This window comes from Python bivittatus, unplaced genomic scaffold (assembly GCF_059951505.1).
Source record: "Python bivittatus isolate LINGU-HERP-01145 unplaced genomic scaffold, Pbiv_v1 ctg000090_np1212, whole genome shotgun sequence".
NCBI classification, from domain to species: Eukaryota; Metazoa; Chordata; class Lepidosauria; order Squamata; family Pythonidae; genus Python; species Python bivittatus.
Genome location: NW_028277046.1, coordinates 2552024 through 2567364, shown reverse-complemented (window position 1 = coordinate 2567364; position 15341 = coordinate 2552024). Strand labels below are relative to the sequence as shown.

The 15341-nt window shown below is 45.2% G+C and overlaps 1 protein-coding gene across 1 annotated transcript in view; it reads right to left on the bottom strand.

Moving 5' to 3' along the window:
- SSU72 (SSU72 homolog, RNA polymerase II CTD phosphatase) overlaps window positions 1-15341 on the bottom strand; it is a 35203-nt gene that overhangs the window by 7389 nt on the left and 12473 nt on the right. Inside the window, exon 2 of the mRNA XM_015888364.3 lies at window positions 11478-11621. Coding sequence (XP_015743850.1) covers window positions 11478-11621 — 144 coding nt within the window. The remainder of the gene's footprint in view (window positions 1-11477; window positions 11622-15341) is intronic.

The following is a 15341-nucleotide window of genomic DNA, read 5'->3' as shown; positions in this document are numbered from 1 at the left end:
ATGCCCCAATTGTACTAAACCATGACTGATTCTAAACCATTGTCTCCTCTTCATAACCTGCTAGTATATCTCTTGCCCAGAAAGCAGAAATAGGACATACCCTTTTCCTTCCATTTATCTTCATAATAACCCTGCAGGACAGAATGTAGAGATGGCAACTGATTTTTTTATACAAGCTCATTTGGAAAGCCGGGCTAAGTCTTAGGTATAGGTCTTCAAAAAAAAAAGTAACTGAAGAGCTGGGGAATGTGGTAGTGGGGGAACAAAAGAAGAATTGAAGAAATTCACCTGGCAAGGGACATGAGCTGGAGAAAATGGACGGGGGGAGAAAATGAATAGGGAATTGTTTCTCTCAAAATACTAGAAGGTTGGTCATCCAATGATGCTGGATGGAAATAGAGGACGGATCACAGAACTTGTTTGCAGAGCATGTTTCTGAATGAAAGAACTTGTAGAAGATATGTGATGGTGGCCCTCTCAGACAGCTTTCGAGTACAGAGGATGAAATATTATCAATAGTTGCTAGCCAGGATGGTTAGATACTGCCTCCAAAACCATAGATACTAAGGCCTCCTGGTTGCTGAGAAACAGGATAGGTCTTCAGACAAGAACAGGGATAAGTTTAAGTTCTGTATCAAGCCAGATTCCTACAACCATCCAACCCCATGTATTGCTGGACAAGGCTTCCTCATGAGAGTTTGTGCATCATTCACTACTACATGAGATGTGTCTGAGCAGACAAGAAGAGCATCCCCAGGCTTTCATCATGCCAAAAGCATGATGGATTCCCAGCAGCTACACGGGGAATCTTTAGAAAGTTAATCCAACTTCTTTATTCCATAAGGAACTGCAGAAGTTGCTGCTTTGACAACAAAATCTTACGCTTTATACATGCAATGACCCACAGGCCAGGTTCAGAGGATGGCATCGAGAGAGCCGCTTTAAATCCCAATGTGAATAAACCTCAATTGACTGGGTTCACAACACATGTTAAGCCACAAGTCTGTTTAGCCCCACATTACTTGGGTTTACAGAGCACATTAAGCCAAATATAAAACAAACCAGCATCTGGCATTGTGAATCAAACCAGTGTCTTGCATGTATCTAAAAGGTTTCACAGATCTAATTTGAGGCGTTCACTCACATTTGACTTCCTCGTACCCACAGTATGCACTGAAATCCAAGCCTACAACCCACCCTAGCCTTCTGTGTTTTCAACTGGCATATGCCCATCTCTGGAGAGGAATTAAAGCAGCAGAGAACTTTTGCCTTTCATGTTGGGGCCGAAAGGAGGAACTTTACAAGTCAGGCAAAAGCACCGCTTACTTCCTGAATCCCCCTCTTCCACAAAAAGGAAGGTCCTCTCTTCTACTTTGGGCCACTCATCCACTTTTCTTCTGCTGTCCTTTCCTTCCTCCTTCCCCAAAGAAAAGAGGAGCAGCGCTTTGGATTTGTCCCACCTTTGAGGTGGGCTCCAAGCTTACCTTGGTTGATCTTGGTTTCTCAATTGCAGATCAAAAGAACTTGGCAGCGCCAACGCTCAAGTTAATTCTCTTTAGTCCCAGAGGTGGAGAGGATGAAAATCGGGTCACATCTCAAATGATCTAAACATTCATTTCTCAACCAGAAATGGAGCAAGTCTAGTGAACAGGGTCGAATTGACCAAATCAACCCACCTAAAATGGTGAATAACTCCCCCCTTGCACCAGGGACGGATTTGGCTCAGAACCTCCAGTTCCTAGCTGATTTATTTATTAAATGTATATGGCCACCTGCTCGCCAAGCAACCCTGGGTGGCAAACAAGATAGAAGAATGCCACGATATTCAAAGAAAACGATGAGACAATAAAATACACCACACTGGGGCAAAACACCAGCTTCCAATAATTACAATTACAATTATTTCATCTACTAATCTGGCCAAGTCCCTATCCTCAAAGCTGTAGGCGGAGATCCTAGCATGTGGGGCTGAAGTCACGGGGAGGTGGTAACATCCCATGACGGCACCTAAAAATCACTCATAATGAGGAGTCCTTGCAGCAATACCCACTGAGAGCATTTCTACAGCAGAAGGAAGATCTAGCCTTGCAACTGATTTCTAACAGCTGCTAGACTAATGTCTCTGAAAGGTCTCCAAGCAAAGCAGGAATGGGAGGGGTATTGCTCTGGATCCTCTCCCACCATCCCATTGTTGATTGGCAGGCCAACTGCCTGAGACTGAAGGCTGGTTTTCCCCACTGATGGTTAACATCACCAAGTTGATGCCTCGGATTCAGTAATCGCTTGCAGAGGAGGACAATTCCACAGCAAGCAAGAGAAATGCCATGAAGAGGAGTAGAGGAGAAGGAGACAATGTGACTTGCATTGGAGAATCACGATAAATGAACCAAAAAGAGCACCGAAGAGTCACACCAGAAGCCTGACACTGATATCACAGCGTAAGATAGGAGAACATGAAAGTTGTTATTCCGATGCTCCAGAGTAAGGCATTGGGAGGGGGGCTTCAAGTTAGAAAGGGAAGCACCCCCCAAGCTCAAACGTCAAAGCGCTCAGAAGGACAGGCTTAGTTTGGATAAGGAGAAATTCATTTTTTTTTCAAGGGTGAAGATCAAGATCTTGAGGGAAAGTCCAAACAAATGCTACATGGATATTCCAGTGGTTAAAGATTAGAGCAAACCGGCTAGTCTAACTTAAAATACGGAAACCCTTGAGCCATCCTTTGCCTCTCTCCCTGTTCAAAGAAAATGACAACAATTGCTACCTACTGAAGAAATAAGCAACCAGGTGTTCTCCAGGTGTTTTGGACTTCAACCTCCATTAACTCCAGGCAGCCTGATCAATGGCACAGCATCCTGGGAGAAGCAGTCCAAAATATCCTGAGGACACCAAGCTTACACAACCACGCATTAGTGTGGCAGGTTGCCAAGTCTCATGAAGAAGGAAGGGGATGGTTATGAAGGGCTATCACAAATTATGGAGAAAATGTGTCCTCTCTTATAGGACCCAGAGGAACAGGTTCAAGTTGCAATGAGGAGGAATGAGACAAACCATTAGGAAGACCTTCCAGACCTTATCAACATTTCAGCAAGGACGATATGAGGTTCTCTTGCCAAAATTGAAGCTGAGCCTATGAAAATCTGCTTTAATTTCTTCTTCCTACAGTCTTATTTTGCTTGTCCTCATAAACTCCTTATGGACAGGCACTCATCTTGGCTGGCCATTTCTCAACCTGCCAGATGGAAAACCCAAGCATATAAACTGGCTGCCTATCCAATCACTTTGGTTTTTTTCAGCCTTGCAAAGGCTCTCCTACATTTCAAATTCTCATTGCCAGCAGGGGTGATTGCCATAAAAGTTTCTCCTTCCAGGGAAACTAAAGTGACAGGAGAGATTTTTCCCACGGAAAACCTGTGATTTCTCAGGTTTCAGAAAGACAGTGAGATGATGAGTTGGTTCCCCCAAAACAGTACCCCTTTCCCCAATCCTTGTGTGTGAATATGAGACAATCCATAACTAGAACTGTTCATCCCCAGCCTGGTGCCCTGTGGATGTGAACTTCATGTTGGCTGAGCCTGATGGGATTTGAAGTCCAACAGATCAGAAACAAAAGGTCTGCCAGGAGAAACGAGAGAGGACACATTCGCATTTTGACTTGCGGAGGTGCCGATGGCATCTGAAACATCAAGGGCAGCAGGATGCAAGAAGCCGACAAACCAACGTGTGTCTGCTGAGTCTTGCCTGCCCGGAATCTATAATGGGAAGAGCCATTTAAGTCAGAGCAGGCAGAAGAAAGAATGTGGTCTATTTCTCACAATTGTTTTCTCATTTTCTTTTCTTTTCTTTGGAAATGCTCGATCAAACCACGTGCATTCTTAAATACGAGAAAGCAACGCCTTACAAATATGGCTAGTGAGCTTCCCTGGGCGGATGCACAAGCACGCCCAGAAGCCTTTCTTCTGGATATATATTTTTAAAAAACTGAACATGCCTCTTTGGCTCCCTTGGAGAGGGGCCCAACAAACCCCTTCTGCTACTGAGTTTTGGGTACAAGCCAGGGAATTTGCCTCAAAGGCGAAGCCTCAGTTGTGTCCTTCCTCTACGTCTAGAAAAAGTTATCCACTTTTGTACTGTACCTGACTGTAATTATGCCAAAATGTATATTTGAAAGAATCCCAATTCTTTTCCCTGCCATGCCTAACCATATCTTGCTTCTCTGTTTCAAATGATAAGCCCCCATGTGGGTGGCGCTTTCTCTTTTCTACCTTTATTTGATAAGAGGAAAATAAACCACAAGGAAATACATGTTCAAGCTGTTCCTCCAAAGGCCCTTAGTCCTAATTTCAAAGCAGTTAGCAGACTACAACAGGATTCCTCTCTTCTGTGTTGCAACCTTTTATTAAAGCTTCTTGAGGACAAGAACAAAAGGCAAGGGACAAATGGCAGAGGAACAGCCTCCTGGTGAAACATCTAGAGAAGGTTATGTGGCAGAGAGGAGGCCTGGCTATAGAATTCTCTCCCAAGAAAAACTCACCAGATGCCTCCTCTGATACCAAGTCAGCAACTATTAAAAGTCTGTTTATTCTCCCAGGCTTTTTAAATGTAACTTTTCATCTCTGCTAAACGAAGGGTGGTTTTAGCCTTAACTGCTCTTACTCGTTGCCTTTGCCCATGGTTGGCTCAGCTACTCCTAAATCTTCATGTTTTGCATGACCCACTGAGTCATAAACTAACTAAAGGAGCTGGATTCACCCAACAAGCTAGACTAAAGCATCATGCTTAGTCTGTAATTGAGGGCGTTGAGTAAAGCCAACTACTGGAATGTATTTCTTTTTGGAGCAAACTGACTTGGAAAAGGATGGGCAGTGTCCCTTCCACATGAGTTAGACTTCAATTCCCACTGATACCCAACACATCTAGAGGGCAGCAGGTTGGGGAAGGCTGGTGGAAGAAAACTGGGTATGTCACTGCAACGGATGGAAGAAACCAACAGTCAAGGTGGAACTATTATTCCAAGATCTTCCAGGTATCAAATATCTTGCTACTATCCAGAGCATTTCATCTGGATCAAGCAAGGCTGAAGCCCAGTAGCGGTCCAGGATTATCTCTGTTTTAAAGAACTCCCAGGACAGTTTGTCCATCTCTACCAAAAATGGCAACTGACCCAGACCAGCGCAGAGATCTTTCTCCATCATGCTGAAATTGGCTGGGATCTGGAAGTTTCAGCATGCATAGCAAGGTCCTTTGTCTTTGGGGTTCACAGGACAAGGGCATTCCCCAATGTGGTGCCTTCAGAATCCACCACTCCAGAAATTCAACCCAGTGCTGTCAATCCTAGGCTTGGAAAGGCTGATAGGAAAGATGAGAAGCAGTGCCTGTCTACGTCCACTGAACAAATTCAGGGAGAGTCTCATGCTTGTGTAGATGTGGCTGTGGGGGCAATAAAAAGATGGACTAAAGTGTTTCTGGAAAACCAGTAATGAAAATGTCCTTCCCACATCTGTCTAGGAAGGTACGGTAGTGTCATCCAACACTGGCGGAGATCAATGGCGAGGACAAGCCCCCATCAAGCAGGAAAAGGTGACACGTGCCTTCCAGATTTTGAACCTGCATAAGCTCCAGCCCAATTTTAAGGCACAATGGGAATTGTCATCCAAGAATTAGAGAGCCGTGCCTTGCCCATGCCAAATCAAAGGGATCTGTAAATTCCCTGCAAAAAAACCCCCTATGTCTCCTGAGCTAGATAAAATTCTTTTAAAAGCTATCTTTGATTATTAAAGCTATTTTAAATTTTGGATATACTCTGGCTGCTCTGCTTAGCAACTTCCTTTTTGTACTTTTAAAATTTGGAAATACTCTGGCTGCTCAGCTGAGCAACTTCCTTTTTGTAAAGTTTTATGTCAACCTTTTGCTCAAATATGCCACATCCCTCTTTCAGCCCAATGGTACATGAAACGCTCCTGGGCTGTACTGCAAGTCCAAACATAGGGAGCATCTCCTTATTTCTTGGCAGTTTTTAAAATCAGCTCACGTTTTACAACCTGGTGAACATAAACACCAAGTGCTTCTTTGGGTAAATTCTACCACAGGGCACTATTTTGTGGTTGAGAAATTTGAGAAAAGCCAAGAAAGGAGGAAACAATCTTGTGGAAGGTTTTCCCATTCTCTCAGGGCATGTGAATAGTTTCCAATCTTCTGACAGGTTCAAATCAGAACTGCTGACGTTGCAGATCTAGGTGCAAATATCAGTGACCGTCTCTTAATCAGAATGTAAACTCACAAATATGTTTCAGTGGTTCACTGAAAACCAGGTTTTCATTCATTTAGGTGGGACAGCTTTAAACTGGGAGTTTAGCCTCCAACGGTTATTTCTGCAATGTCAATTTGGTTCTGGCTCGAGTGACCCAAAATGGAAAACAGCGCCTTATAAACGCCTTAACATTTATTTATTTAAAGGGAGCAGCGTCTGTCTCATTTGAGATCTCAGAAAGACATCTGTGCTGCTGTCATTACATACAGAAGTTTAAAACTGTGTGATACGAAGAGGGAGCAGGTTAATTTTTAAAATTTATGTTGAAATCTCAAATCAGGAGAGGCCAAATGTGGGCCTACACCCTCGGCACCTCGCCCAACCTCAGCATCTTCATTGCAATTTTCCTCTCGGTTGACTGCTCTCGTGCCTTACGCAACAGTGCAGTCTCCCTCAGCAGAAACATGTTTGTGTGAAAGGTGGCAAAAGGAATGGAGTCCTATGGTTTTTTTGAGCTCCTGATTTGTTCCCTAAAACGTGTTTGCCTCCCTCAATACTTCATGCTCGAATTTCACCCCGTTTCTCTTTTCTTCAAAAAACAGTGAAATGTTTTGAGTTGTCTGGGAGTTAGAAAGACTCCCCAGTCAACCCGCTTTATGGTTAAGTGCATCACAGAATGTTCTAGTTCTCCAGTAAACTTAAAGCAGGGCTCTGTCCTAACCTTGCCTCCCAAGATCCTCTTAAGAGAAGCGAATTCCTGATGGCTACCAGCAAGTAACTCCCGACGGGTGCCTACTCCTCTAACATCCTCACTTGCAGTTGCAGTGCAGGGCTCCCATCAACCCAGAGGACTCTCCGTTAATTCACCTTCCTAGAGAAGGGGAAATGGAAGGGTTGCTTGGTGCTGGTGGTTTTCAGGGGGGGAAAAATACACATTTTGCCATTCTAAGCAGCTTTTTTACCTTAATTTCTCAGGTGGTCCTGGCCGTGGTGCTTCCTGTCTGGGTAGCCTGGCTGATTTCTCGATTGACCACACGGACTGGAAGGGGAAGCAGGGAAAGAAGGCGAGCCAAACCCTCACCACAAAGTCTCCACCATGGCCTGGAAAGTCCCCCTGGGTCAAAGCAGGGGCCAACGCTCCTTTACACATGGGGCAGGGATACTGCTTCCTCTCTGTGTATCAAAAGTCTGCTGTTTCAGCCTTCAGTGTCTGAAGGAGAAGCCACTGTTGGTCTGAAAGCAAGCAGAGAGGGGAAGCAGGTCCAAAGAACACCCAACAGCTTCCACAGGTGCCCTTCTCCTCCAGCAAGGTCCTCCATCTTAAAAGCAGACTTGCCCAAGAGGCATTCTTCATCCCTCTAGGAGATTTTTGTGGCTGTTCAGATTCAGCCAAGGCCCCCTTCCCCCAAAACCCTGAGCTTAAAAAGATCTCTCCCGTGGCATTTTACCATCAGTGCAGGACTTTGAAGTTGGTGCCCTCCAGGCCTCCAGGTGTCTTCTGCAACACCTTAGAACTTGTCCATTTTGCCCCCCTTGCTTGGAGCTCATGACAGCCTCCTCTAGAGCAGAACTACCAAAACAAAAAAGCAACCCCAAGAGAGCGGACGGGGGGGCCAAAGGCATTTTTTTTAATGATGTTGAGTGCTCAGTACAAACAATCATTTCACAAGAGTGCCAGCCGTCAGTAGATCCTCAGAATATCTAATATGCTATTTTAAAGGAGGGAAAATAATGGATCTCATCCTATCAAGACTGTGACCATCTCTGGGGGAAGTATGGCCCCACTGTATCAGGGACATATGGGACTCATCTTTCTTCCCTGATGCTGTTGTGTGCTAGTTCTCACTGAGGTGCTAAATCTGCAGTTTGGAGAGGGCAGGGGGTCCTACGTCAGGCTACTGGTGGACGTTTACATGACAGAAGGCTTCTTACCCAAAGCGCACATACATCAAAAATCCCCATGTGGGAAACATGCATATTAAGGAAAAGGGGTCCTATTCTTTCTTCTAACCCTTCTCAGCTATTCATCAGGGATCACACATCCCAAAGCCCAGAACAAAACAAACCACATTGTGGCTTTGCAGGATGTGTGAACTCAGCCTACATGGAAATTCTTCCCCTCTCCCTATGGGAAAGCTAGGCTACCTACGGCTCATTCAGTGGGAGAACAGTCTACTGAGAAAGAGTAAGGCATGATATGTAGATTCCCTCCCTGATGTAGGAAGTCTGATGCCAATAAGAAATACATGGTTATAAGATCCTGACAGGCCGGGCCATCCAACCTCTGCTTGAAACATCTGGTTGCCCAGAGAAATTGGTAGCTAATAAAGGCAGGAGCAGACAAGGTTTAGCACTTCCTCCAAAACGTGTGTGTGTGACTTTTTGGAATTGGCCACTCTTAGCTTAAGGCTGGGGTCACACGTGCTAAGCTATGGCTTACTTAAGCCCTCACTAGCTGAATTTATGTCCACTAACCACAATGGCTGCATTCACACATGCTAAATTCTCAGTCCCCCATGTGGTGCTTTCCAGGCTCCATGTCCCATCTGATTTTTCAAATTTCTTTTTAATATAAATGAAAATGGGAAGTCCAGCTCATTGAGAAACAAAGCTACACTCACAAGCACTACTTGCTGTTCCAAGAATGCTTCCAGGCCCTGCATATACTTTGGAAGCATGCTTAGGAAAGGAAATTAGGGAACTGCACCCCCCTGCTTGTCTGGAAAGGTGCCCACCCAACCTGGAAAAAAACAGTAGAAAGTTTCTGGAGAGGCTAGAAGGGGCGAAGAAGAGCATCTCCACTAGTCCACATTCTTGTAAGTGGGTGTCTTCTGACTAGCTGTACCTGCTAAGGCAGCTGCGTGATGAGAATCCCCCCATATGCTCGCATGCCTAAATGCTACGGATTCCCCCACTAACCCAAAACCATACAAACCACAATAGCTTATCATAACGTGTGAACCAGCCATAATGAAGGCCATTGGTTCTGATGGCTTTAAGAGATAAAGGTCTTTAGCCATGACAATAAAAAAGAAATCTGAGTCACATTTCGTTTGAAGGTGGAGCTGTCTGTGTGTGTGTCCCCTGCCAGCATTGGGCCATTCAGGGTAGCAATTTCTGTTTCTGATGGCCTTGTGGTCTTTGGTCAAAAAGATCCCTCTGAGAATCCATGTTATGAACCTCCAACCCCCTTCACAGTCTGAAGTGGCAGGCTTATCAATTCAGTGAGAACTAACACAGCCTAGCAGACAAGCTTGGTATAGGGTCAAAGGATCAGGTGCCTCCTGTGCCTCCCTCCAAAGTCTTATGAAGCCAGCCATAGGGCAAATCTCAACTGAAGCCAGTTCCATCCAAATGCAACTGTTCTGGGGTTGCCCTACAAGCCCACCCCCTATGGTCAGATGGGGCCTGAAGAACAAGAAAAAGGTGATGATGGGAGCTGAAGGCTCTCCGTTGGAGCATTCCCCACCATTGACACCCACTGAAGCTGTAGGCTCCAAGTTTCAGAGAGTAAGGGAGCTGCAGGCCAGGCCCTTGGTGAGCAGTAAGGCAGTCTTTTCCCTACACGTACCCCGTTCTGTCCTCAGGACCTCAAGAGCCAGGGCCAACAACATTCTCAAAACCAGGTTTTATGGATCTGAGCTGCAGAACCGATATGGATGAAGTTCTAGGACCTTCAGAGCTCTCCTCCTGGGGCCTATTTCCAAAGTATATGAAGATTCTTGTTGGTTTTGAAATTACGGAATGTCACTTTAGCAGAAAGGATTGCGAATCCCTTCTTCAATCAAGCACCCCATCCAAAGTCTTGGTTCCAAATTCCCTGCCTCAGAAGAGCAGGAGCTTTGAGGGGAAAGTTCTGTCTGCTTGGATTCTGTAGAAAAACTCCAGGACTGCCTGAAATGAGCAAACCTCTGCTACCTGTCCCACAGCTGGGCCTTCAACCCTGAAACGTGCTTGAAAAAAGGCCCATCTAGATGCTAGAATGATGTCTGCACTGAAGACGAGAGCTGAAGAGCTACACAGCAGCCCAGCTGTTCCAGAAGGATGGAACCAAGGGCACATTTCCTTCTGGATCATGATGCAAGCGGCCTGAGCTTAACTCTTACCTGCTTCCTTGACTGAATGACTTAATGTCTTGTGAGAATCTGCATCAAAGCACAAGCTTTACCCTGGGTAAAGCTCCAATGTAAATCCCAGACATTTGGTATGGGGGTATTCATCCCAGCCCTTAAAATGCCAGGACCCTTCCAGTAAGACTTGCCCTTCTTATGGGAACTACTGCCCCAATTCATCTCTTGGCTCAGGGAAGGGGGCTTCCCCAGTGCCCCACATCCTATGGGAATTCTGCCTTTCTCCAAGTATTATTTTTTTTTAGAGTATGAGACATGGGGGGAGAAAGAAAGGTAGACTGGAGGACAGCTATTCTCTCTCTATTGTACAGCCAAGCAATTCACTATTTGGTCCTGGGGAAGATGACATGGAGAAGTGAAGGGGGTCTGGGAAGAGAAGGAAACAGAGGATGAAGAAATATTTGAGTCTGAGTAGGTTCAGAGACAGGGACAGCTCAGGTTATCAGAAAGTCATCTGATATGAACCATGGGTGCCTCAACTCAGTCTGTCCCACTACATAGCAGCAGCTCACCTGGGCTTTGGACAAAATCTATCCCAGCCCTATGTGGAAAAACTGAAAATTTGAGCCCAGGACTTTAGCAAGAAGCTATAGCCTCACCCTTGGGTCTCGATGGAGAGAAAGGCTCCCAAGGGAGAAGACAGAACAATGCGCGAGAGGGAGGCTAATGGGGAGCTGCGGACAGACCTTGAGCCAAATGTTGGACTGTGGAGAGGGGGTGTTCTATATTGAAATGACTCGAGTTGCAAGGCTGCCTCTCCCCCCAATTTATTACTCTACAACTGACACGCCACTTCATTTCCAGAGACTGAACGGCTCAGAGTAATGTTGTTGGCACAGAAAGGCAACTGCACCCCCAGAGAGATGCCAGTGTCCCCTTGCTCTAACCAACCTGTCGCACAACCGCACTACTCAATGGAGGGGAGGCAATTACGGGGTGGTGTTAGGAGCCCTTTCTACAGTGTGAAGCACCTGCTGAGAGCTGGAAATACCAGACTTGGCCAGAGTCAAGTAGCCACGTGTTCCTTATGCAAAGGAGCACAAAGATGCCTTGGGGAATAGCAGAGAGCAGGATTTTGAAAGGGCCTTCCGCAGGGATACAGTTCTTTGTCTTTCCTAAGGAGGTCACTGTACATCTGATCGTATGTCGTTTTGAAATCGTAAACGTTGGGCTTGTCTGGGGCTGGTCCTGGCAGCTTCACGTGAGTCCCGGTACCAAAGGATCGGACGCTGAAACCACGTTTACTGAAAAACAGAAAGGGGAGGGGGAAAAGCTCCGTTAGTTTGGACAGATGCAGAGGGACAGGGTTGACAGAAAAACCCCAAACACACGTATTTGATTATTCATGGCCTGAACTCCACAACTTCTGGGCTGCTGCTTTATAATCCCAATATAACCGACTCTTGCTTTAACTTGCATTCAGGGGAACGTTGACAACAGCTACCAGATGGTACTTAAGTTTGCTACAAGATAAGAGGAAAACTATGGAATGCCAAGATCTTGGTTAGTTCCTCCTAGGACTTTTGCTAATCTTTTCATCAGATGCTTTCAGGAAAAAAAAATAAAAGGCCCCTTTGAAAACAGTCATCAACTGCAACTAAGCAAAGAGCAGTGTTGACCCTCATGGAAATCAAATCCGGCCTGCAAGGAAGACAATTTCAGAAAACAAATGTATACCATATACCACAGGATATAACTATATGCAGGTGAACGCAAAGGCAGTGCTGTTCTACAGAACTGAATGGCAAAAATTATTAAAATTAAACATTTTTAAGGAGAGAAGCCAGGCTGTGTTTGAACATATTTCTAATTTGGTGTCATTTTCTGAGGAACTTCAAATCACTACTGCTAGTTTTGCACAATTCCCTGCCTACGATTCTAGGCAGATTGCATTTCCATAAGCAAATTGCATTCTGTGTTTTCGGTTCCAAGAACGCTTCGTCCTCCCACTCTGCTCTTCCAAGCCTGTGAAACCACCAGGACCATATCTGCATTTATTCAGACTTCCAACAATTTTCGTTATATTAAATGTTTTTATGATTCAGAACTAGAGCTAGAAAGGAAAGGGGGAAAAAGGGGCATAGAGCTACACTGTGAACTTGGCCTAGAATTATGTTTATTTCTGTATGTGGTGCTGACACCACAAGTGGAAAATGGGACCTACAACCCAAAACTGAATTTGGGTCACGAGAAAGTCAGCAAAAATGAAACCTGCACTCTTTTCATGTTGATTCAGGCCAGGAAGCTCCCTCCCCAGCCAAGGTGTCTGAATTACACTCCATCCACCTTTTTCTCTTCTTAGCTCTAGCTGGTCCCACCTTCCATGAAGTTCTGGGCTCCATTTCAGGGACCCTAACCTCTACCCACCAGCCCTGCTGGGCACCAACCACTGCTTATCCCAAGCGGTGCAAGGAACCAGTTGCAAATATTTCATACAAAGATCAGCTACTTTCTCATTGCCTGCTGGGGCTCCTAGAATGACTCCATTTACAGAGCATTAGAGCAAGACATCGTCCCGGTGCAAGTGAAAAAGACTTTTAAAAAACCACTTTATGGATGGAGTACTTTAGGCAAATGCCTGGAAAACTCAAGGAGGAGGTTTGGCTCGCTCACAGAAACGCTACTACACCAAGGAGAAAAGTTGCAAAGCTTGCCTTCTCTCTCACATTTAGTTTCCTACATGGAGCAGAATGCGGTTTCCACCGGATGTATTTCAAACAGGAGTATCTGCTCTGCCCGCCTCACCTGCTGTTTGTGGCAAACTTCGGGCATGTAATTCTTCAAAAAAACCCTACTTCCTCTGGTTCCCAAGCACAGATGATTTACAGTTCGCAATTGCCATCTGACTGCACTGACACGGAACCAGCGCTGATGAGACGAAGCAACCTTGCCAGAGGTAAAACTTTCCTCCATTACCCCCAAGACCGGGTTAATTCAAAGGGTCCTTTTGCTCTAAGAAAATTGCAAACATACAGCTGCAGAGGTTCAGCTGCAGTGCAGAGTAAATTTATTCTCTATTGTATTATGAAGAGTGCCCCCAGCACACAGCATTGGAACAGTTTTCTATTCCCTTGCTTGCTTCGATTCAGAATTACAGGAAAAGGGGCGGGAGATGGGAATCAAAAGGAATTTGAGCGTAAGCTGGCAAATCAGTGAGGTCACTGGGCAGAAGAGTGTAAGAGTAAGGGCACTTGTTTATTGCTGGCTTTGTCATTTTCTGAGGCATTAACCGCTCCCCAGCAGCAGGAAGTAAGCTCTCTGGAACTGCATTAATGATGCTCAGTGGGACCCAAAATGCACTGGTTGCATAAATACTAACCAAACAGTGTTGCTCACTGGCAAGCTTTCGACACAAATTAGGATCCATAATGCTCTCTCCAATGGGAAGATGGTGGAATACCAAAGATAAAGCATATCCAAGCCTAAGGGCTGGTTGTACATAAGAAAGCAATTTTCAACGCTTCTTCAGATTTCGGCGGCGTGCCTCTTTTCGAACAATCAATTCAGTTTGTAGCGTGGCTGATCCTCGTCCTGATTTTCCCTCTCAAGAGCTCCGACATCTTTCCCCAACTGACTGCCCTCCACCTAGGCTGGGAATAAGTACCCAGTACTGTAACTCCCAGCAGTTCTACCTATAAATGAAGTTCAAATTTCTTACAAGCACTTGGTCTACTGTTTCTGGCATCAAAGAGATTACCAATATATATATATATATATATTTCAAATTTCCCCTTCTTCCACTCTCACTGTTAACTACCAGCTTCAAACAGACACCTGAACTCCAAAGGTAAGAATAATCCTGCTTTACTGTACAGATGCCTGTTTCCCAAAGCCATAATGTGGCTTGGTGCGAGGTGCAGCCATTATGGTTTTCAACTGCATGCAAGCCAAACACCATGGTTTGTTCCACAAATGAAGCTTTAAAGAAATCATGGCTTGGTGCGTAAATGCAGTGGTAATTACAACACACTTAACACTACAGGAGAGAGCGAGCTCACTAGACTGTCTCTTGGCCACGGTTAAGATCTGATGGTGTTTTGCTTTGTCCTTGACATTCTCTAATTAAATTAATAAAGCCACACAGTCTGCTAGGTGGCCAGGGGGGTTTCACTGTCTCTATAGACTGCATATAGGGCCTAAGAACAACTCTCCCCACTGCCCGTTCTTGGCACACACACCACCCCCAATCTTGGTACACGCAGGAGCTACTCAGCTGTTATGGCCAATGGCTGCTGAGAGGAGACCAAAGAAATGCCGAGAGTCCAACAGAAGTATTTTTCTCTTAATTCTGGGAACAGACCTCTAATTTAAAGAAGACTACATGTTCCTGTTCACCCAAGCAGCAAATCTCCGTCCATGTTAATGTGCTGATTAATGGCTGCATCTAGTCAAATGTATTCATTTAGTGGGACTACCTCCCTTCACTTAAAACGCTGGACAATTTTTAAGCCTAATTAAACTTCAGCAGCTGGGCTTTCAGCGACGGAATGGTTCATTTTAGTCAAGGGAGTCTAAATCTTTGCTCAAGGCACGAATGAACTTTTTCTTAACTGCGTGCCTTCTAGCCTTAAATTGGGCTTGCAATATTTGGGCTGCAATGCTTGAAATAACCTCTAGATGGAGGAGAAGAGTTAGCTTTGGGTGGCTCTTTGCTGCCACCTAGTGTCTGTCTGGGTTTTGCAGCCCAATATCTCACCTAACAGAAGGCTGTTTGAAGGTGTTTGAACTAACATACTCACCTTAGAAGTGCCAAGGTGCCAACCATTCAAAGCCAACTTTGCTCCAGAATTGCTTTTCCCCCCGCAAATTCTTTCAAAAGCTCTCCACGGCTATGTTCACAAGACCCACATACCCCTAGTTACTTAACCACGGTTTTATTCAATCAATCCAACCTTCTTCATTCACATAATACAATGAAGAAGAAACTAACTAGCTAGTTTGTGGTTCACAACCCACAAGTGACC